Source organism: Bufo bufo, chromosome 9, assembly GCF_905171765.1.
Source record: "Bufo bufo chromosome 9, aBufBuf1.1, whole genome shotgun sequence".
NCBI lineage: Eukaryota > Metazoa > Chordata > Amphibia > Anura > Bufonidae > Bufo > Bufo bufo.
In genome coordinates this window covers 132483228-132508509 of record NC_053397.1, presented here as the reverse complement: position 1 = coordinate 132508509, position 25282 = coordinate 132483228, and the positions used below count along the sequence as shown (strand labels likewise).

The 25282-nt window shown below is 44.7% G+C and overlaps 1 protein-coding gene across 1 annotated transcript in view; it reads left to right on the top strand.

Moving 5' to 3' along the window:
- The window catches only part of SLC25A38 (solute carrier family 25 member 38), a 364800-nt gene that overhangs the window by 175413 nt on the left and 164105 nt on the right, over positions 1 to 25282 (top strand). The window contains 1 exon segment of the mRNA XM_040406918.1: positions 17448 to 17616. Within this exon segment, the coding sequence (XP_040262852.1) occupies positions 17448 to 17616 (169 nt within the window).

Genomic DNA, 25282 nt, shown 5'->3' with positions numbered 1-25282 from the left:
GACCGCAAGCACAATTTCCTGCCCAAAACAGTTCCATAGATTCTTTAGTATACACCGCTGACCGCGTTCGGTCCTAAGAACAGTCCAGACATGCGGCATAGTTCTGTTCTTGAAGGGTAATATGTCCCGGGGCCATAGTCGTAGGGCAGGAGGCTAGCCATAAGTCCTCTACAATGCCCAGTGGCAAATGGCAGTTTGTCACAAATGGGTACTTTCACACTTTCGTTTTTGGATTCTGACAGGAAGTTCCCTCGCCGGATTCGGCAATCTGTATGCAAACTGATACCATTTGTAGATGGATTCGGATGTAGATCCGTCTCACAAATGCATTGCAATACCGGAACAGTCTCTCCGGTTGTCATCCGGAAAACGGATCCGGTATTTATCTTTTTTACATTTTAAAGGTCTGCGCATGCTGCGGTATTTTCTCCGTCCAAAAACCGTACAGTGACTGAACTTAAGACATCCTGATGTATACTGAACCGATTGTTCTCCATTCAGAATGCATTAGGATAAAACTGATCAGCTTTTTCCGGTATTGAGCCCCCAGAACAGAACTCAATACTGGAAAACTTTAACGCAAGTATAGTACCCTAACAAAGCTCAATATGTAGCTCTGATACATGCCCATTACACACACCTGGCAGGCTGCTGATATAGTACTGCAGACTAGAAAAAGACCATGTATACAGATATGCATGAGTCTTTTTTCAGGGAGAATGGCCTTAATATGCATCTACGATGCTTGTAGGTGTTATTGCGACCTTTCGTTTCTGGCAACTCCTGAGCGTTATGTGGACAGGGAAATGACCTTTTTCTTTTTACATGTGGCTTTTTTTCATGACTCCTCATGATTTTTTATTTTTTTTTGTCCACACAGCAGGGGACCAACTAGGAAGTAGATGTTGTTACATTAGCGCTCACTGGCTACTGCTGCCCCTTATAGCCTGCCTTGGTATTCACTATCCTGTGTGAACCTGCTTCCCTCCGTCAGGTTAGCTAGGTCCCTTCACACAGGTTGTGACCTGCTTGCCTCCTCAGTCTCTCTCTGTCAGCTTGTAGGGTTCTTAAATAGCCAGAGCATGCACCCTAGTCTTTTTCCACCCAGTGACTGGCAATCTTGGATTACGTAAAGCAGTGCTTCCCCTATGGGAATGTGCCTTAGGAATAGGTTCCTAGCTTGCTAGTTCCTGCTACGTTGTGCTGTATCTGATTGTTGCTTGTTTATCTACTTCCCATTTCTTGGATATTGACCCTTAATTGCCTGCACTGACTGCAGACTGTTTGCTGGATTTCACATGCTCTGTCTACCCTGACCTCGACCTTTCCCGGTTACGGTTTTGCTTGATTCCTTGGTGCTCTGCACTGGTATCTCTTACACTTCATGGGTCAGATGTCAATCATACAGAGACTACTCCAGGAGGTACCAGTGCGGTGGGTCCGATGCAGCAAGGTCCAGATCCCTGTATTGGGGTTAAAGGGTGAATACCAGGAGACTGCCAGAATAACGTCCTTGGAAGTAGCCCAACGTTAAGTCTGTTGGTTGACATAGTGGGGGAGATTTATCAAACTGGTGTAAAGTAGAACTGGCTTAGTTGCCCATAGCAGCCAATCAGATTCCACCTTTCATTTTTCACCGCTCCTTTGGAAAATGAAAGGTGGAATGTGATTGGTTGCTATGGGCAACTAAGCCAGTTCTACTTTACACCAGTGTGATAAATGATCGCCTGCATCATCACCTCCGCCAGTCAGAGTTTGTGGCACCTCCACTCTATACCTTCTGCTTCCCCCATGTCATGAGGCGACCTCAATCATGCTGTTGTTTCCTGAATCAGTGCACCATACCCTTTAAGTTACAGGCTCATCAATTCCCTACAGACCAATCCAAGGTTACATTCCTGAATTCATTCTTCTCTGGTGAAGCTCTTGCATATGCTTCTCCTCTCTGAGAATGTAGCCACCCTCTGAACAGCAATTTTCAGGAATTTCTAGCTACCTTTCTCAAGGCCTTTGAGGAACCTAGCAGTACTGCTTCTGCAGCCTCATTTCTTCTACACCTTCAAAACGGCAACCTCACAGTCTGACAGTATGCTATACAATTCCGCATCTGTCACGGCTTGGTGGTAGTTTGCCATGACACTTTCGCCGCGCATGATGGTTGCCGGTGGCAACGTGTTTGTTATGCATGCGTGTGCACTTCCCCTTTAAGGCGGTTTCCCTTCCTATTTCTGGTGTGTATGGGGTTAAGGTGTGTGCAAGGTGGAGCTAGGTCTGGCCTCTTGGCTCTTATTGTTCTGAGTTGTGAGCCTGAGGTCAGATTGGCTTCAGTGTCTTAAGGAGCTGGTGCTTTTCCATCTGCCCAGTCCTTGAGGGCCCCTTATGGGACATCAATGTCACCTGATGTCACCCCTTTGTGTCTGTTCCTGTTACCCTACCTCACTGGTTGTATAACAAAACATAACAAGAGGTACTGAGGGCACCGTCCTCCCACCTGAAAATATCAGGGAACACAGTCCTGGCCTCCTCCAACCGTCCAGGAAAGCGGGGTGCAAGGCTTGACCAAAATATGACAAAACACGAGGTAAAAAGATAAGCCGCACTCACCATCCGTGTTCACGCTTTTATTTCAGAGTATACTCCAGGGGCAGACTCACATAGAGCATCAATTTACAGCGACTGCCGTTTCGCGGTATGACCGCTTCTTCCGGCTGTTTAATCCACTCTGCGAATCGTGTGTGCACTGACTTATAGCGTCATATGGGGGAGGGTTCGACCGACCCATCACTCAACGACCCTTCACGCTGCACCAGCAGCGCACTCACAAGACACAGGTGCATAGATACATAAGTGCAAGATTTAAAAACAATGATGACATAAATGAAACAAAAGTTACAAAGAAATGACACAAAGCTGACATGTATACCAAGAACGATATCCATGTCCACAATGGGTGAGCTGAATACAAAATACGCTGCTAATTCCCTCTAATAAATACATATTACATTACAAAAAAGAGACACATTCATATAGCACCCTATTCAATGAATACCGATAGATCATTGCGCTCGTTCAGACCCAAATAACCGGTAGCATCTGTTTTTTATAATAAATCGAGCATGGGTATGGTGTCTATCACCTCCATAAAGTAATGGGGGAACATGCTCCAAACCCGCAAATCGCAGGGCGCTCGCATCTCCTCCATGTTGGCACCGTATATGCTCGATTAGGCGGGTGCGTCCCTTGCCTGTTTTAATTGAGTTACGGTGTTCTCGTACCCGCTCCATTAAGGATCTTTTGGTCTTTCCTACATAAAAGGATCCACACACGCAGATCAATACGTAAACTACATATGTTGTTCTACAATTGATGAATTGGTGCACGCAATGTTCAATACCTCCAAAAAAGAAATGGCAGCCTTGAAACATATAGCTGCACAAGGAACAGTCACCACAGCGATAGTTGCCAACCGGCTTACCGAGTGACAACCAATCGCGTGGTTTCCGCTCGCTGTAGCGGCTGCGCACCAAAATGTCCCTAAATGTACGACATCTTTTAAAAGCGAATATAGGTTTCTGATCTACAAATTTGTCCAGACCTCCTTCTGCTTTCAAAATCTCCCAGTTGTTCAATATTGTTCTCTTTATACAGCTTGCCATAGGACTATGTTTAAATACAAACCCAAATCTGTCCTTTTTCTCTGCATCATTCTCCACCTTACATTTTCTATGTTTCATCAATGATCGTTGTGTGTGGGTCCTTGCCCTTTCCAAAGCTGTATCTAATTGCTCTGGCGGGTACCCATGTTGGATCAATCTATCCCTCAGTTCATTCGCCTGTCTCAGGAATACTGTATCCTGACTATTAATGCGTCTGAGTCTTAAAAATTGTCCATAAGGGACTGACTCAGTTACGCTACGTGGATGATAACTCCCATGGTGCAATAGGGTGTTGGTAGCAGTGGGCTTGCGATACCCTTCGGTATGTAGGGCACCATCTTCCACAACGACGCGAACGTCCAAGAACTCGATGGTCAACCCCCCAAAATTGAGGGTTCATGTCGTTCGCGCCATTGAGATGTGCCACAAATTGCTCGCACTGCTCCTCTGTCCCCGACCACACCATGAAAACATCATCCACGTAGCGTAAAAATAGGCGTATACAACTGAGGAATGGATTAGACGTCGAAAAGACGTATCTATCCTCGAATCTGCCCAAAAATATGTTGGCGAAGGTACATGAGACAGGTGTCCCCATGGCAGTCCCAAAAATTTGCCTATACCACTGATCATTAAAGAGGAACGTATTGTTCTCGAAAATGAACAGCAGTGACTCTTCTACAAATTCACTAAATAAAGGATCTCTCCCTGAATGCTCAATAAGTTCAAGAACTGCGTTCACACCTCCACGTTGTAGGATCCGGGTGTAAAGATTGACCACATCCAGGGACACCAAACTCCAACCATCCTGCCACTGGAAACCCTCAAGGGCCAGGAGGAAGTCGTTGGTGTCACCAAGGTATGTGGGGAATCCGAATAGAATAGGACGCAGTAACCAGTCCAGGTATCTCGACAAGGGTTCAGTCACTGACCCAACCCCCGACACTATAGGGCGTCCAGGGGGATGGGTCAGTGACTTGTGCACCTTAGGGAGAAAATACCAGGAGGGTCTATTAGGGAAGAGAGGAACCAATTTGTCAATGGTTGATCCATGGAGCACACCTGCCTCAATGTACCTACGCAACAGGTCTCAGGGACTGGATCCGAGGGTAACTTCTCATACGTAGAGGCATCATTCAACTGCCTCTCCGCCTCAGTGACGTAAAAATCACGTGACATTACAACAACGTTACCCCCCTTGTCCGGCCGGCTTGATAATGAGGTCCGAGTTCTGTAGCCATTGTATGGCAGTAAATTGCCTTTTATTAATTTTTTTATTTTAAGACTCAGACGCATTAATAGTCAGGATACAGTATTCCTGAGACAGGCGAATGAACTGAGGGATAGATTGATCCAACGTGGGTACCCGCCAGAGCAATTAGATACAGCTTTGGAAAGGGCAAGGACCCAGACACAACGATCATTGATGAAACATAGAAAATGTAAGGTGGAGAATGATGCAGAGAAAAAGGACAGATTTGTGTTTGTATTTAAACATAGTCCTATGGCAAGCTGTATAAAGAGAACAATATTGAACAACTGGGAGATTTTGAAAGCAGAAGGAGGTCTGGACAAATTTGTAGATCAGAAACCTATATTCGCTTTTAAAAGATGTCGTACATTTAGGGACATTTTGGTGCGCAGCCGCTACAGCGAGCGGAAACCACGCGATTGGTTGTCACTCGGTAAGCCGGTTGGCAACTATCGCTGTGGTGACTGTTCCCTGTGCAGCTATATGTTTCAAGCCCGCCATTTCTTTTTTGGCGGTATTGAACATTGCGTGCACCAATTCATCAATTGTAGAACAACATATGTAGTTTACGTATTGATCTGTGTGTGTGGATCCTTTTATGTAGGAAAGACCAAAAGATCCTTAATGGAGCGGGTACGAGAACACCGTAACTCAATTAAAACAGGCAAGGGACGCACCCGCCTAATCGAGCATATATGGTGCCAACATAGAGGAGATGCGAGCGCCCTGCGATTTGCGGGTTTGAAGCATGTTCCCCCATTACTTTATGGAGGTGATAGACACCGTACCCTGCTCCAGAAGGAAGCTCGATTTATTATAAAAACAGATGCTACCGGTTATTTGGGTCTGAACGAGCGCAATGATCTATCGGTATTCATTGAATAGGGTGCTATATGAATGTGTCTCTTTTTTGTAATGTAATATGTATCTATTAGAGGGAATTAGCAGCGTATTTTGTATTCAGCTCACCCATTGTGGACATGGATATCATTCTTGGTATACATGTCAGCTTTGTGTCATTTCTTTGTCATTTCTTCGTCATTTCTTTGTAACTTTTGTTTCATTTATGTCATCATTGTTTTTAAATCTTGCACTTATGTATCTATGCACCTGTGTCTTGTGCGTGCGCTGCTGGTGCAGCGTGAAGGGTCGTTGAGTGATGGGTCGGTCGAACCCTCCCCCATATGATGCTATAAGTCAGCGCACACACGATTCGCAGAGTGGATTAAACAGCCGGAAGAAGCGGTCATACCGCGAAACGGCCGTCGCTGTAAATTGATGCTCTATGTGAGTCTGCCCCTGGAGTATACTTTGAAATAAAAGCGTGAACATGGATGGTGAGTGCGGCTTATCTTTTTACCTCGTATTTTCTCACTGGTTCTATGTTTGGTGTGGGTTTATGTTTGGGGTTTGTTGTTATGTCTAGTTTGGTGGTTCATGTCTGGCCTGTTTGGTGGTTCAGGTCAGCATGGATGCCAGACATATCCTTTGTATGTCCTTACCTCCGGAAGGGGGTCCCTGGAGGGGGAACTACAAGCTCATCAGCCTGGTGCCGCCATGGTTCATGCCTCATGGTGGTCCAGGTTGTTTTTACTGGATTCTGTGTTTGGTGTTTGTGCTGGGTCCTGCCTGGTGTGTGTGTTTGGGCCTATGCGCATTTCCAGGATCCAGTGATAGAGGCGTGGACGGCTCGAGTTCCTGTTGCAGCTGTGTCAGGTAGGTAACCATGTTGGTCCTGTTGGCAGTGGTATTTTCTGCCTCTGGACACTTACCTGTCATGTCGTCCACTGCTGGCTGCTTTCTTCCCCTTTGTTGCTAGGCCTGTCCGGTTCCTTAGTGTTGTGGAGGAATCTCCACCTTCTGACACGATATTGCAGTAACCGTTAGGGTCAGTAGGGCCCAGGTTCGAGAGCATGAGCCCCCCTACCATCGAGGGAGGCTCATACAGTCAGGAGGTCCTGGATAGGATTTATGGATGCTTAGTTGGTTACCAGCTCCCTTTTGCTTGTTTCCAGGCTTAGCTGCTACCTTATTTTCCCCACATTGTACGGTGGGGGTTTTCCCCCGCTCCCCACTGTGACAGCATCTTTGTCTCAGAACTGTCATGTAACCATAAGGCCTTGGTGGAAGCTTTTTGGGAGGGACTGTCAAGGTTCATAAAGGATGAACTGATGTCCCATTTACCCATGCCACATGGATTGACCTCTGCTTTAGACAGCGCCTCAGTGAGTCAGTACATGAGAGGAGAGTTCCCAGTTGGCACCTTCTTTTCAGATGCTCATACTCCTGTCTCAGATACTCATACTCCTGTCCTCTGGAGCCTATACAACTTGACAAAGTCCAATTTGTCTGAGGAGGCACATTAACACAGATGCAGCAGAGACTTCTGCTTGTATTGCCAAGCCAAATGTGTGAACATTTCCTGTGTCCCTGTCATGTGGTGAGGTTTTAGTGTGCAGGCCTTTCAGGACTCCTGCATCAGGCCTTGGTAGCTTGATATCGTATTCCTACAAAGCAGTTGTAGAAGTCCTTGGTGGTGACCTCCATCAAGTGGGTGGCACTCCCGGAATATGTACAATACATCAAAGTAGAGTTTCAAGTGGGAATTTTGCACACAGAGAGCCTCCTTTTGTCTCCTGCCTGTGCCTACTAGTCCTCTCCTATTGGGACTACCATGGCTTCACATGCATAGTCCTGTCATAGACTAGTACTTGGTGCAGATTTTATGTAGGGGTTCTGCTTGTCACTTCCTATTTCTGCTTTCTGTACAATCTTCCTGCACTCCACACGTTCCTCAGAATATTCAGGGTCTACCTCCCACCTATGCAAGCAATGCAGATGTTTCGATAAGAAGGAGGCTGAGACCATGTTTACCCACCCTCTCTGTAAGAGGTTAGGTCTAATGATATTAATACAGGCTAGGTCTAATGATATTAAAGATAATCTTGAAAGAGGCATCATCTTGAAGTCCTCTTTGCTGTGTCATTTTCTTCTTAGTTAAGAAAAAGGATGGTTATCTTCAGTTCTGTGTTGATTATCGTGGTCTAAATAAAATTACTGACCAGAATAAGTATCCCCTGCCATTGTTCCTTGAGCATTGTTCCCTGAGCAATGGCAGGGTACCACGGTCCTTGCAAAGGTAGATCTCTGAGTGACGTATAACTTGATCCATGTAAGAGTAACAAGTGGCGAATTTTTAATACCTATGATGTCCTTTACAAATAACTTGTTAAGCCCTGGTCCGTGCAGTGCTTCTGCTGTCTTCCGGAAATTTGTTAATGACATCTTCCATGACCTACTTAATATCTGTTTTGTGGTATACCTGGATGACATCTTGGTCTTCCCTCTTGACTTGATAACACATAGGAGACATGTTTGGACTTTTCCAGCAGCTTCGGGAGAACTGTGCCAAATTCGAGAAGTGCCTTTTTGAGAAAGCCTCCCTTCTTTACCTGAGCTACAAATTATTTCTGATCACAGTATTGAGGTGGACACAGCAAACTGTCTGCAGTTCTGGCCTGGCCTCATCCCACCGGCCTGAGAGCAAAACAAGGTTCTTGTTTTTTTGCAAACTACTACAGGCTATTCATTCTTCACTTCTGTATTCTTACCACCCCTATCCTGAGATACTTAAACGCTAAAGAATTTAGATTCCAGTCACTTATATTACATTCCAGTCACTTATATTACATTCCAGTCACTTAAGCGGGCTCTCTCCACTACCTCGATTTTGCATCATCCAGATCCAGAAGAGTGCAATTGCATGTATTCCATTGGGGACAAACTACTCACCATCAAGTTGGCTCATGAAGAGTGCCCTAGAAAATGTGCACTGCTCCTCTATTCATGTCGGGATTCGAACCTGTGACCAGCCACATCCCAGGCGGTAGCCCTGCTTACTAGGCTACCGTCCTCTCTGGACATTCCTCCCTGAAACCTATTATGTAACCTCAGTCTTGCCAAGCCTTGCTCATCACCCTTGATTCCCCACACCTGGTACTTCCCTATATAGTCCAGCCCCTTGCACTCCAGCTTGCTGATTATTGAGCTCCTGAGCCTTGATCAAGCTTCTCCTCATCTTGCTCTTGCTACTACTGGAAGTCCACTGCTGACCAGGAATTGCCTACCGACTACTCTTCTGCTTTATCCCTACCTACTGAACTGCTACCACCGTTGCCATCCGGGTTGTCTGACCACGCTTACTGCCGCCTGCCCTGACCCACCGCCTGCCTACCGATTACTCTTCTGCTTTATCCCTACCTACTGAACTGCTACCACCGTTGCCATCCGGATTGTCTGACCACGCTTACTGCCGCCTGCCCTGACCCACCGCCTGCCTACCGACTACGCCTCTGCCAGACTTCCTGCACCTGCTACCTGCCTGCGGTCCTTGCCACTGGGCTCCACTTTTACCTCCAGCCAGCGGTCCTCTGACTCAGGTGAGCCTGTAGGACTGTTACAATTCATTTCTGTGGGAATGCTGGAGATAGCCGTCACTCCCTTAGAAATGATTGGACTGGCGGCGCTCATTTCTTACCAGCTGCTAAGTCCATCTCAGGGGAGCTCCACAGGGTATAGGGTCCCCATGCTCTTGATTGATGGTGGCTTTGCACCCACCTCCTGAGCATATATAATCCTCCTGTAATGAGAGCAGGGCTGAGTGACAAACACTGCCTTCAATATTAAAAAGGCCTTACCAGAAGGCTTTGCACATGTAATGTACGGTGTTGGGTTATAAAGGATATTTTTACACTGTAACAATGCAGTAACAGACTACTAAAATGTGTTTGGAAAACACCCAAAGGCAAGAGTTTGTCCCCCTATATGTCTACATCTATATGCTTGAATTACGATTCATGTATTTTGTTGTGCATTTTCATACGTATACAATATTATCTAATGACATTATAATCAAAATGAATGCTCATCTCATTGCCTTTAAGAATAAGATCAGCCTGAACCAAAGTTCTATTATGTGGCTGAAAAATCATTTCTATAAGTCACAGGGGCCTGATGGGATACACCCAAAGCTATTAAAAGAGCTCAGCGGTGAACTAGCAAAACCATTAACAGATTTATTTAACCAATCACTGGCAACAGGAGTCATCCCAGAAGATTGGAAATTAGCAAATGTTGTGCCCATTCACAAGAAAGGTAGTAGGGAGGAATCGGGCAACTATAGGCCAGTAAGCCTGACATCAATAGTGGGGAAATTAATGGAAACCATACTTAAGGAGAGGATTGTGGAACATCTAAAATCCCATGGATTGAAAGATGAAAAACAGCATGGGTTTACTTCAGGGAGATCATGTCAAACTAATCTTATTGATTTTTTTGATTGGGTGACTAAAACAATAGATGGCGGAGGTGCAGTAGACATCGCTTATCTAGACTTCTTCAGTAAGGCTTTCGATACTGTCCCACACAGAAGGCTTATCAATAAATTGCAGTCTTTGGGCTTGGACTCCCATATTGTTGAATGGATTAGGCAGTGGCTGAGGGACAGGCAACAGAGGGTTGTAGTCAATGGAGTATATTCAGACCAAGGTCTTGTTACCAGTGGGGTACCTCAGGGATCTGTTCTGGGACCCATATTGTTTAATATCTTTATCAGCGAAATTGCAGAAGGCCTCGATGGTAAGGTGTGTCTTTTTGCTGATGACACAAAGATTTGTAACAGGGTTGATGTTCCTGGAGGGATACATCAAATGGAAAAGGATTTAGAAAAACTAGAGGAATGGTCAAAAATCTGGCAACTAAAATTGAATGTGGATAAGTGCAAAATAATGCACCTGGGGCGTAAAAACCCAAGAGCAGAATATAAAATCAGTGATACAGTCCTAACCTCAGTATCTGAGGAAAGGGATTTAGGGGTCATTATTTCAGAAGACTTAAAGGTAGGCAGACAATGTCATAGAGCAGCAGGAAATGCTAGCAGAATGCTTGGGTGTATAGGGAGAGGCATTACTAGTAGAAAGAGGGAGGTGCTCATGCCGCTCTACAGAGCACTAGTGAGACCTCATTTGGAGTATTGTGCTCAGTACTGGAGACCATATCTCCAGAAGGATATTGATACTTTGGAGAGAGTTCAGAGAAGAGCTACTAAACTGGTACATGGATTGCAGGATAAAACTTTCCAGGAAAGATTAAAGGACCTTAACATGTATAGCTTGGAAGAAAGACGAGACAGAGGGGATATGATAGAAACTTTTAAATACATAAAGGGAATCAACAAGGTAAAAGAGGAGAGAATATTTAAAAGAAGAAAAACTGCTACAAGAGGACATAGTTTTAAATTAGAGGGGCAAAGGTTTAAAAGTAATATCAGGAAGTATTACTTTACTGAGAGAGTAGTGGATGCATGGAATAGCCTTCCTGCAGAAGTGGTAGCTGAAAATACAGTGAAGGAGTTTAAGCATGCATGGGATAGGCATAAGGCCATCCTTCATATAAGATAGGGCCAGGGGCTATCCATAGTACTCAGTATAGTGGGCAGACTAGATGGGCCAAATGGTTCTTATCTGCCGACACATTCTATGTTTCTATGAGTTTATGGCAAGTTCAGTTTATATAAAAAAAATAATTGTGAACATAAACGGACATTGTAGTTATTGCTAAAGATATGGGACCATCTGTAAGGAGTAAGTGAACTCCCTAAGACATGTCTGTCTGGAGGGAACAAGGTTACTTGATAAGGACTCATATCCTTGAGGCACACCTGCTGTATGAGGTTCCATTTATATATTCATAATTATATTATATATATATATATATACCGTATTTTTCGCCCCATAAGACGCACTTTTTCTTCCCCCAAAATGGGGGAGAAATGCCCCTGCGTCTTATGGGGCGAATGCTTGCCGTTTTACATCGCAAGCTGCGATGTAGGAGCGAGCGGGGACTCGGGGAGGGACTGGGAGGAGGATCTGGGGGCTGGCAATAGCGGCGGGGCGGTACAGTCAGTGTAGTATAGCCCCGCCCCGCCGCTCCGGTATACTAATATAAGATGTCATATTCATTTATTGGTTATTAAACATGTCCCCTCAGTCATATTACTACCTTACATCCTAATCGCATCTGTAGAATTCAGGCAGGCCAGGCGGGCGGCAGCGTAACTCTTGTCATGTGCCTGAATGAAGCCGGCGGCGCAGGCAAGTGACGTCAGTGAGAGACGCGCCGGCCGCCCGGCTTGGGCTGCCTGAATTCTACAGAAGCGATTAGGATGTAAGGTAGTAATATGACTGAGGGGGCATGTTTAATAACCAATAAATGAATATAACATCTTATATTTGTATACTGGCGGCAGCGGGGGGGGGGGAGGCGGGGGCGATCTGTGGATGGCACAGTTATGGGCTGGGGGGGTCTGTGGATGTCACTGTTATGGGCTGGGGGGGGCTCTGTGGATGTCACTGTTATGGGCTGGGGGGGTCTGTGGATGGCACTGTTATGGGCTGGGGGGTCTGTGGATGGCACATATATAACAGTGCCACCCACAGATCCCCCCAGCCCATAACAGTGCCATCCGCAGATCCCCTCCTGTAACAGTGCCAGCCACAGATCCCCCCCCCCTGTAACAGTGCCAGCCACAGATCCCCCTGTAACAGTGTCCGTCATCCACAGATCACCCCCATAACAGTGTCCGTCATCCACAGATCCCCCCATAACAGTGTCCGTCATCCACAGATCCCCCATAACAGTGTCCGTCATCCACAGATCCCCCCCATAAGTGTCCGTCATCCACAGATCCCCCCCATAACAGTGTCCATCATCCACAGTTCCCCCCCATAAGTGTCCGTCATCCACAGATCCCCCCATAACAGTGTCCGTCATCCACAGATCCTCCCCATAACAGTGTCCGTCATCCACAGATCCCCCCATAACAGTGTCCGTCATCCACAGATCCCCCCATAACAGTGTCTGTCATCCACAGATCCCCCCATAACAGTGTCTGTCATCCACAGATCCCCCATAACAGTGTCCGTCATCCACAGATCCCCCCATAACAGTGTCAGTCATCCACAGATCCCCAGTAATAGTGGCATCCACAGACCACCATTAGTTCCAAACCCACCAAACACACAGCACACCTTTTGGTTAAAAATTTTTTTTTTCTTATTTTCCTCCCCAAAAACCTAGGTGCGTCTTATGGGCCGGTGCGTCTTATAGGGCGAAAAATACGGTATATAGGTATATATATATATATATATATATATATATATATATATATATATATATATATATACACACAGCAAAAACGAAGGCAGCACTCCAAGTTTGTGAAAAAGGTGGAAGGTTTATTCACCCAACCAGCAGCAACGTTTCAGCTCTCTCTATGGAGCCTTTGTCCAGCTGAGTAACATGTGCATGATGGCATACATAAATAGTGGCAGTGATTAACATGATTACAAATCAATTCCAATGGTCATAAACATAAATAGGATGAATATAAAAATTTACAGTCATATAAAGAGTATAATTCATCCATACAGCTAGTGTACATATAGTGGCGAATAGGCGCATACATAAAAATTCATAGTGTAATTCATACTGTGTACAATATGCCCCAATCTTACATAATCAGTGATTATTGCAGAAGTGAACAAATATGTGAATAAATTAAAGAAATTACTTAAAAACCTTTGAATGGGTAAGAGGCTGAAGCACCATGGTGGAGACTGCTGGCGTCCGGAAACAGCAGCTGCGCATGCGCCGCGCCGCATATTATCGCGAGACTTGCATCAAAACTGAGTGACGTCGCTGGCCATAACAAAGATGGCCACAATGGAAAAAATGGAGTGAGGGCGCATGCGCCACCAGGCGTTAACGCCCATCCAGCTTCACAGAGTACTAGTTGATAAGATATATACCGCATTTTCAGCAGAGAAGCCGATCCATAGATCGGGGGCCGGCGGTTCAATGCCGGTCACCGTCAGGACATCCGTCATGACAGGGGGGCGTGGTTCTCATACCAACTCCACCCCATCGTCCAGATATATCGGCGCATCCGCTCCAAAGCGCTCGTGCCTGTCATGTAGTAGCCGATCCAAATCAAGGATCAGTCATAACAGACTGCAAGAGCGCAAGGATCCAATGCATCGGTAAACTTGCAATAAAAAAGATATATGAAAAATTTGTAAAAAAATGAGGATAACAGCAGGATTATCCAACCGTCCGTGTGGTGTGACCCCAGTCCCACTTACAGGGGCTAGAGCCACAGCAGACAGACAGGGACAATCACTTCACCATTCAGCATCGCAGATAAGTACAAGCATATAAATGAGGATCGCCGACACAGTTCCTCCAGTCTTCACCCCAACTACCATTCATAGTATGAAGTCATAATAAGATCCTGTATAAAACAGAGGAGATAAGGAGAAAACCAATTAGATAAATAGCACATGTTATTTTCCATAAACGTGAACTATACTGGATCTATACTTTGGGCACCCTGAAACCCCAGGGCTTAAATGTGGAGTTCAGGATAGTCTGACTGCTGACTATGCATGTCCTTTCTTTTTCTGATTACGTTTATGGAAAATAACATGTGCTATTTATCTAATTGGTTTTCTCCTTATCTCCTCTGTTTTATACAGGATCTTATTATGACTTCATACTATGAATGGTAGTTGGGGTGAAGACTGGAGGAACTGTGTCGGCGATCCTCATTTATATGCTTGTACTTATCTGCGATGCTGAATGGTGAAGTGATTGTCCCTGTCTGTCTGCTGTGGCTCTAGCCCCTGTAAGTGGGACTGGGGTCACACCACACGGACGGTTGGATAATCCTGCTGTTATCCTCATTTTTTTACAAATTTTTCATATATCTTTGTTATTGCAAGTTTACCGATGCATTGGATCCTTGCGCTCTTGCAGTCTGTTATGACTGATCCTTGATTTGGATCGGCTACTACATGACAGGCACGAGCGCTTTGGAGCGGATGCGCCGATATATCTGGACGATGGGGTGGAGTTGGTATGAGAACCACGCCCCCCTGTCATGACGGATGTCCTGACGGTGACCGGCATTGAACCGCCGGCCCCCGATCTATGGATCGGCTTCTCTGCTGAAAATGCGGTATATATCTTATCAACTAGTACTCTGTGAAGCTGGATGGGCGTTAACGCCTGGTGGCGCATGCGCCCTCACTCCATTTTTTCCATTGTGGCCATCTTTGTTATGGCCAGCGACGTCACTCAGTTTTGATGCAAGTCTCGCGATAATATGCGGCGCGGCGCATGCGCAGCTGCTGTTTCCGGACGCCAGCAGTCTCCACCATGGTGCTTCAGCCTCTTACCCATTCAAAGGTTTTTAAGTAATTTCTTTAATTTATTCACATATTTGTTCACTTCTGCAATAATCACTGATTATGTAAGATTGGGGCATATTGTACACAGTATGAATTACACTATGAATTTTTATGTATGCGCCTATTCGCCACTATATGTACACTAGCTGTATGGATGAATTATACTCTTTATATGACTGTAAATTTTTATATTCATCCTATTTATGTTTATGACCATTGGAATTGATTTGTAATCATGTTAATCACTGCCACTATTTATGTATGCCATCATGCACATGTTACTCAGCTGGACAAAGGCTCCATAGAGAGAGCTGAAACGTTGCTGCTGGTTGGGTGAATAAACCTTCCACCTTTTTCACAAACTTGGAGTGCTGCCTTCGTTTTTGCTGTATGTCTACAATCTGGACCTTGGTCACAGGTCTTATAAGGAGGACTTTTTGCACCCACATTTATTATTTTTTTGAGTGCTGCTTCTTTTCTTTTCTCTTCTATATATATATATATATATATATGACAAAAAAATCGGACTGCACTCCAAGCATTTCTTCAAAAAAGTTTAGTTTTTATTCACCCATAAGGTGGCAAAGCGACGTTTCGGCTCAAGCATGAGCCTTTCTCAAGCATTGGTGAACAGTGAATAGCCAGTATATAAAGGTGTGCCAATACATATAATCAAGCAACATAATTGGTACTTTAAAAATAATATATATATACAATGTACAAATATGTGCAAAAACCGTATAATAGTCATGATTGTTAAAGTGACTATATATATATTTCTGCATGGTATATTTCGTTTACAACATATGTTAATCAATAATTCATATAATGTGTTACCTATGTGTAACAATGTATCGATTTATATATATGTCATACCATGTATTTACCATTTAGAAGGTATTGTAGAAGATACAGAAACAAGTGAGTTTATGTTGATTGGATTTCTGGGATATAAAAATGTCATTTCAAAACAATAGTTATTCATGGATGTAGATAAGTGAAATGTACAAGTTCCGATGCCAAGCATCAAAGCCGCTATATAAAATTTTCATCAAGTCAACCTATATTTCAAAAAGATAGGAGAAGACAGTCAACTACAACAAGTCCAGGATATAGGTAATTAAAAGTGTCAGGAAAAGACCTTCCTCAATGATTTATATAGAAAGGTCAACGAAGTCATGAGAACGTATTATTAGATATTTAATTTTAATGCTTAAAAGTTGTGATGTTCATCTACAATACCGCAGTGCCATCTGGAGGCAGATGGACAATATTATATTAAATCATTATTTGTTCTATACCATATTAGCAGTTGATATGACATCATGATGTTATTAGCATGCGAATACAGCCACCTTACCTGATTGGGAATCCCTAATCTAAAGGGGATGATTCTTAGATAAGGGGGGGAATAATTACTCGTGTGCGGAGTAGCATGAAAGAAGCTGGAGAAAGGAAAAAGATCCATATATCCATTGATCCATCCATTCATTCAATCAAAAAGAAAAACTTTACCAGAAGAAACTTGGATTATTCTTTTTGGATTACTAGGAAAGTTCTTCAGAACTGATCCCATCTGAACTCTGTCTACCTTTGACCCGGTAACGTATATTTTGTTTACTACTCATGATATTAATAAGATATTTCTCTCGGTATATAGCCAAGAGTTCCCATATTGTGGGAATATGTAGTGTTAGGTGCCTCCATAATGCTGATTATTCTCTTAGCAAAGATGCATATTGTTAATGGAAGATCTGACATTATTTGAAAAGAGGACTAAACCCTTGGAAAGTTATTTTCCCTAGTCTGATTGCCGAGTTGAATATTTTATCATATTGATATCATATTTTTTTGATTGGTCATAGGAAAACAGAGTCAAGGGATAACAGTTATTTTCCTGTAAATCCGTGTTTTATTGTTATAGCCTGTTTTATAACAGAAGATCCTAAGTTTCTCTTGGTATATGAGTCAGTTTGTTAAAAGTATGACACTGGTTGTCATAAATCAATAAATCATACTGTGCTGATCGAATAGGGGTGTGTTAACACCACCGTGTGGTACAATTTTTATAGTGATTATTTACATGTCTTTGAATTTAGAACCCGAAATATCCTTCCATTAGGTTGCTATATTCAAAATATTTAAATATAAATTATATTAGTTTTGCACATGAAGTATCAAAATACACCATACATTTGTGGTTTAGCTGAATCCCTTTAATATTTCTTGCAGAGTGGTCAATATCTTTATAGTGGTGTATTTCGAGCTCTGGGGAGCATATACAGAACTGAAGGTACTACTGGTCTTTTCAGCGGTCTTGCTGCCACCTTGCTACGAGATGCTCCTTTTTCAGGGATATACTTGATGTTTTATACACAAGCCAAGAGGTTCGCCCAGCCTTGTAAGTTTTTATTTTATTTTTTATTTCTTCACAGTAAACTAACAAGGGAATGATTTGCAGTTCTATTTGGACTAAGGCATTCAGATGTGGACCTCCACACCTTCACAAAGTTTGTTTTAACTGAATTTTATCATTGTAGAGAATCCCTTTCTACTCCGATCAAAATATGAATGCAATAAGTGTAAATAAATGAATAAAAAATTTCTTCAGCTACCCAAAATTTGAGTGATTGCAATGAAGATGAGCGAACCAATTTGTAACAAAGTGGGGTGGTGGAGCTCCTGCCATGATTGGTTTCCTGGCTGACAGACAGCCTGAATGCGCCAGTCAGTGTTGCAGCAGGGAGGTGCCCTAGCAAAACAAGCAGAACATTATTCTGTGTTGGACTGTGAATGAGGGTCGATGTGTCTGCCAGAAAAAGAATCTTACTGAGTGACGGACAGTCAAAAGTCACAATTAAGCTTGTATTCTACTGCCAAGGTGATTAAAGGGAAAGGCTACAATTAACCAGACCTTCGGGTAAGCATTTGAGGCAATCCTCAGGAAGGAGGTGAGCCGGCTTAAGCGAGGTAGTTATAAATATAGTATTATAAAAGTGTTATAGCGAGGTAGAGATATATATATATTTATATATATATATATATATATATATATTATAATGTTTTAAAAGGTGAGTCATGTTTCTCAAAGACCTCTAAGCAGAAGGTCCAAATGCTCTGCTGTAAAGAGATGAAGTTCCGGTAGCCATAGATGTTTATAGATGTGTGCGAAGAGCGCAGTAATATCAGGTTGTCTCCCTGGTGCCACTTTTTCCAGTCAATAGTTGAATAGTACATACAAACATCAAGTAAGCCCAGGGCCACCTCCTCACGTCGCCTAATCAGAATGCCATGGGATATGAGGCCGCCTACCCAGACGCGGGAAAACATGCGTTTAATATCGGTGAAGAACCTGGATGGTGGCGTGGCATGGCCTGACCGGGGATGTGAGCGGCAGCAGCGCGAATTGGCTCCCGCCACGCACAACAAAAAGCCTTCTCCGTGGGCTTAACTGCGCCTTCTGGGGCTGACTACATCTCCCTCATCCCGGCATTTGCAGACCAGTGTGATTCTGGAGGGGTCCCATAGCTGGAGGAACCGCAAAATAAAGTAAGGAGGCAGCGGGAGGTGCGCAAGATGGCGCTGGCACGCTCCACGCTGAGAAGAAGCAGGGCAGAGTGGGGCTGTGTGTCGGTGACAGCCAGGACTATAGCGAGCTCCAGGTCATCACAGAAGATGCCGGAGCTGAAGGAGCCCTGTCCGGAAGAGGATCTGGAGGTGGAGGAGGCAACTCAGATGAGGGAGAAGACTACTGCAGGAGGAGCCAAGGATGAAATTATGGAGGTTGGTGTGGCAGGGGAAGAGGAGGCAGTTATGATGGAGGGGGCCATACCCCCTCAGAGTGCAGAGCTGACATTAAAATATGTATTTAGGGCAGTTATCCAGTGTGGAGTGGCCCTGACTGCATTACAGCAGCAAATGGGGTCCCTGAAGCAAGAGTTCTCCTTTTATTCGATATGACCTGCAGAAAGTTAATGAAAGAATTGTAGAGGTGGAAGGCCATGTCAGTGAGGTGTAAGATAAGCTGCCCCCTCTAACTAGGGCATCCCGCACCCATGAACAGCAGATCTCAGCATTGATAGCCAAGACTGACTATCTAGAGAACCGCCTTAGACGCAACAATGTACGTCTTCTGGGGATCCCTGAAAAAGTTGAGGGACAAGACCCTACGTCCTACTTTGAAAACTAGCTTAAAGAAGTTTTTGGCACAGAGGTGCTTTCCTCACTATATGCGGTGGAACAGGCGCACCGAGTCCCCACCAGACCGTTGCTGCCGGGAGCGTCCCCATGACCTGTTCTGATTCAGTTACTTCATTATAGGGACCAGGATGCCATTTTGCGGGCAGCCAAAAACCGCCCTGACATCACCATCAATGGGCAAAAAATTGTGTTTTTTCAAGACTTTTCCTCAGAAGTCCAAAAGAAGCGGAGTCAGTTCTTGGATGTCAATCGGCGACTTCGTTCCTTGCAAGTGTCCTATTCTATGATGTACCCGGCAAGTCTGCGGGTGGCTGCTCTGGGATCTGTTTTATTTCTTCAATGCACTGAAAGATGCGTCCACATGGATTGACCAGCATGAACGTCGGCTGCAACAGGAGGAGAGATGATGACCGCCTGATTATTTCAAGTTTGTACCCTCAGTTATCACTGAATGACCTGTTGGGACGTTACCCATCTACTGTTCTACTACTGAACTGCCCACGGAGCACTTGTATCCTTTTATGGCGGGGGACATTTTTGCTCAGCAGAAGTTGAGTTTAAAATGTTGCTTTTGTGTCTGGTTTCATGGAGGACTTGTGCCTCGGCCTGGTAGATAATACAATGCAGGCACGATATTTTTTTTTTTGTTCTGTTTTTTTTTTTTTTTTTTTCTGAAGACTTTATATACACTGCTCAAAAAAATAAAGGGAACACAAAAATAACACATCCTAGATCTGAGTTAATTAAATATTCTTCTGAAATACTTTGTTCTTTACATAGTTGAATCTGCTGACAACAAAATCACACAAAAATAAAAAAATGGAAATCAAATTTTTCAACCCATGGAGGTCTGGATTTGGAGTCACACTCAAAATTTAAGTGGAAACACACACTACAGGCTGATCCAACTTTGATGTAATGTCCTTAAAACAAGTCAAAATGAGGCTCAGTAGTGTGTGTGGCCTCCACGTGCCTGTATGTCCTCCCTACAACGCCTGTGCATGCTCCTGATGAGGTGGCGGACGGTCTCCTGAGGGATCTCCTCCCAGACCTGGTCTAAAGCATCTGCCAACTCCTGGACAGTCTGTGGTGCAACGTGACGTTGGTGGATAGAGGGAGACATGATGTCCCAGATGTGCTCAATTGGATTCAGGTTTGGGGAACAGGCGGGCCAGTCCATAGCATCAATGCCTTCGTCTTGCAGGAACTGCTGACACACTCCAGCCACATGAGGTCTAGCATTGTCTTGCATTAGGAGGAACCCAGGGCCAACCGCACCAGCATATGGTCTCACAAGGGGTCTGAGGATCTCATCTCAGTACCCAATGGCAGTCAGGCTACCTCTGGCGAGCACATGGAGGGCTGTGCGGCCCTCCAAAGAAATGCCACCCCACACCATTACTGACCCAATGCCAAACCGGTCATGCTGGAGGATGTTGCAGGCAGCAGAATGTTCTCCACGGCGTCTCCAGACTCTGTCACGTCTGTCACATGTGCTCAGTGTGAACCTGCTTTCATCTGTGAAGAGCACAGGGCGCCAGTGGCGAATTTGCCAATATTGGTGTTCTCTGGCAAATGCCAAAAGTCCTGCACGGTGTTGGGCTGTAAGCCCAACCCCCACCTGTGGACGTCGGGCCCTCATATCACCCTCATGGAGTCTGTTTCTGACCGTTTGAGCAGACACATGCACATTTGTGGCCTGCTGGAGGTCATTTTGCAGGGCTCTGGCAGTGCTCCTCCTGTTCCTCCTTGCACAAAAGCGGAGGTAGCGGTACTGCTGCTGAGTTGTTGCCCTCCTACGGCGGCCTCCACGTCTCCTGATGTACTGGTCTGTCTCCTGGTAGCGCCTCCATGCTCTGGACACTATGCTGACAGACACAGCAAACCTTCTTGCCACAGCTCGCATTGATGTGCCATCCTGGATAAGCTGCACTACCTGAGCCACTGCTCCACCATCACTCCGTCTCATGCTACCACTAGAGTGAAAGCACCGCCAGCATTCAAAAGTGACCAAAACATCAGCCAGGAAGCATAGGAACTGAGAAGCGGTCTGTGGCCACCACCTGCAGAACCACTCCTTTATTGGGGGTGTCTACTAATTGCCTATAATTTCCACCTGTTGTCTATCCCATTTGCACAACAGCATGTGAAATTGATTGTCACTCAGTGTTGCTTCCTAAGTGGACAGTTTGATTTCACAGAAGTGTGATTGACTTGGAGTTACATTGTGTTGTTTAAGTGTTCCCTTTATTTTTTTGAGCAGTATATTACAGCCATATTGGTGCTCTGTATCTGTGACATCATACCTGCTTGTTGGCACTGTACCGCCATTGTGCTGTTCTCATCTACAATGTATCTATTATGTTATGTTTATCAGCTGGGTTATATTTCTGATGTTTAACCCCTTAGGGACCTGGCTCATTTTCACCTTAAGGACCAAATCTGACCAGTGTCACTTTATGTGGTTATAACTTTAAAACGCTTTGACTTATCCAGGCCATTCTGAGATTTTTTTCGTCACATATTGTACTTCATGACACTGGTAAAATGAAGTAAAAAAAAATCTTTTTTATTTATAAAAAATACCAAATTTACCAAAATTTTGGAATAATTTGGACATTTCCAAGTTTCAATTTCTCTACTTCTATAATACATAGTAATACCTACAAAAATAGTTATTGCTTTACATTCCCCATATGTCTACTTCATGTTTGGGTCATTTTGGGAATGCCATTTTAGTTTTTGGGGACGTTACAAAGCTTAGAAGTTTAGAAGCAAATCTTTGAAATTTTTCAGAAATTTTCAGAAACCTAATTTTTAGGGACCAGTTCAGGTCTGAAGTCACTTTGTGAGGCTTACATAATAGAAAACACCCAAAAATGACCCCATTCTAAAAACGACACCCCTCAAGGTATTCAAAACTGATTTTACAAACGTTGTTAACCCTTTAGGTGTTCCACAAGAGTTAATGGCAAATGGAGATAAAATTTCCGAATTTAGATTTTTGGGCAAATTTTCCATTTTTTCCAGTTACAAAGCAAGGGTTAACAGCCAAACAAAATGCTATATTTATTGCCCCGATTCTGCAGTTTGCAGAAACACCCCATTTGTGGCCGTAAACTACTGTACGGGCACACAGTAGGACGTAGAGGGAAAGGTGTGGTTTTTGGAAGGCAGATTCTGCTGGACTGGTTTATTAACACCATGTCCCATTTGAAGCCCCCCTGATGCACCCCTAGAATAGAAAATCCATAAAAGTGACCAATTTTGGAAACTACGGGATAAGGTGGTAGTTTTGTTGGGTCTATTTTTAGGGTACATATGATTTTTGGTTGCTCTATATTACATTTTTGTGAGGCAAGGTTACTAAAAATATAAATTCTCCATTTGCCATAAACTGTTGAACACCTAAAGGGTTAATAAGGTTTGTAAAATCAGTTTTGAATACCTTGAGGGGTGTAGTTACTTAGATGGGGTTGCTTTTATGGAGTTTCTACTCTAGGGGTGCATCAGGGGGGCTTCAAATGGGACATGGTGCCAAAAAAAAAGCCATCAAAATCTGCCTTCCAGAAACCATACGGCGTTCCTTTCCTTCTGCGCCCTGCCGTTTGGTCATACAGCAGTTTACGACCACATATGGAGTGTTTCTGTAAATTGCAGAATCAGGGTAATAAATATTAAGTTTTGGCTGTTAACCCTTGCTTTGTTACAGGAAAAAAACTGAAATCGAAAATTTGCTAAAAAATTGCTGTTTTAGCACCGTTTTTATTTAATTTTTTTGACCGTGTTCATCTGAGGGGTTAGGTCATGGGGTATTTTTATAGATCAGATTCTTACGGACGCAGCGATGCCTAATGTCTACTTTTTTATTTTAGTTTTTATTTAGTTTTTTATCCGATTGTCAGTGGCTAAATTGGGAAAGGGAAATATAAATTTAGTACTCCATGGAAGTCTGGTACTCCCTGAAGCAACCGTCAATGCAGAGGCCCGGATGCTCGGGGCACGTGTCACACTGAGTAGTGGTGTCCTTCCGTATCCCCCTCCTGTGACACACTGCACTTTTTTTTGGGTTCGTCCCTTCTTTCCAGTATGGGGGACCACACCTGGAAAGTGTTGGCCAGGGATGATCCTGGCGCCTCCTGTTCCCGAGGTACTCCGGCCTGCTCTTTCCTGGTCAGAAAAGATCAGGGCCTTGAGGACTGCTCCGGGACAGCACAAAAGAGTTGTACAAGGCAACCTGTACCAAGTAGACCGCAACTTTTTTGTACCATGCCCGGGTTTTGAGCATGGCATTATATGGCTTGAGGACTTGATCAGAGAGATCAACTCCTCCCATATACCGATTTGTAGTCGACGATACAATCGGTCTTGAGGACCGTTGCCACGGTACCTCGCACCAGGACAGGGGTGATGCCGTTACTGTGAATTGTGGACAGTACAAGGACATCCCTCTTGTCCTTATATCTGACCAGCAACAGGTTTCCACTGGTAAAGGCACGGGTCTCGCCCCTGGGGAAAGGTACCTGGAGGGGGTAGGTCGGGAGGGAGGCCGCGTTCATTTTTCCGCACGGTCCCACAAGCGGACGTGGATCTGGTGGCAAGGGACTGTAACAAGGGGATACTAGTATAAAAGCTATCCACTTACAGGTGGTAACCCTTATGTAGCAGTGGGAGCATAAGGTCCCACACAAGTTTCCCGCTAACACCCAGAGTGGGGGGATATTCTGGGGGTTGAATACGGGAATCTCGCCCCTCGTACACACGAAACTTGTAAGTGTACCCGGAGGTACTCTTACAAAGTTTGTACAGCTTCACACCATACCTCGCTTTGAGGGAACATACTGGTGGAAAATGAGTCTCCCCTTGAAAGCAATGAGAGACTTGTCAACCGCGACCTCCCTTCCAGGTACATAGGCCTGCACAAATTTGGCCTCAAAGTGATTGATGACCGGCCTTATTTTGTACAGGCGGTCATATGCAGGATCACCTTGGGGGGACATGCTGCATTATGCAGGCATTTCCGGATGGCCTCAAACCGGGTACGTATCATGGCCGTACTGTAAAGTGGGGTCTGGTAGGACGTCCCCACTCCAGTAATGCCTGACACTAGGTTTTTTGACTAGGCCCATGTGCAGCACGAGGCCCCAAAACTTCCTTATCTCGGCTACACTGACCGGAGTCCAGCCACCTAGCCAAAAAGGAGCCCGGGTGTTGAGCAACGAACTGTTGGGCGTACAGGTTTGTCTGCTCCACCATCAGATTTACAAAGTGGTCACTGAAAAAAGACTAAAATAGTCATATTCATTGAAGGCCACTGTGGAAATCTGGATTCCTGGTTGGCCTACAAAATCAGGAATCGCGGGCTCAAAATGCTCTGGGGTACACCAGACAAGTTCACCAGCAGGAGGCTCAGTTGGATCTGTTGGACCGGAAAACCAGTACGAGAGCTGCTCGTACTAGTGTGGGCCACAGGGTCCCTAGCATGGCGGCCTTCGTGCTCCGCCTGGCGGCCTCCGTCTCCACCAACTTGGGGGCTCATCGTCGCTAGATGATGAGGAGGATGCGGATGACAAAAGGAAAGTGGGGTCATCCTCGTCCTCACTGTGGCTCTCTGATTCGGAGGCAAGCTGGGCGTATGCCTCCTTGGCCGAGAACATCAGGCGGGCCATAGGGGAGTGTGTGCGTGTTTAAACTTTATCTGGTGTGCGGGGTCACGGGTGTTCACGAACTTATCCTAAACCTGACAGACCAAAAAAAAAAGGGCAAAAAACGTGAAAAAAAAAAAGCCGTCCAAAGCTGATCAGCAGTGGGGTGTGCGATGCGCTAACAGTGGCCGGACGATAAGAGTGCCGGCCACAGTCAGCGTA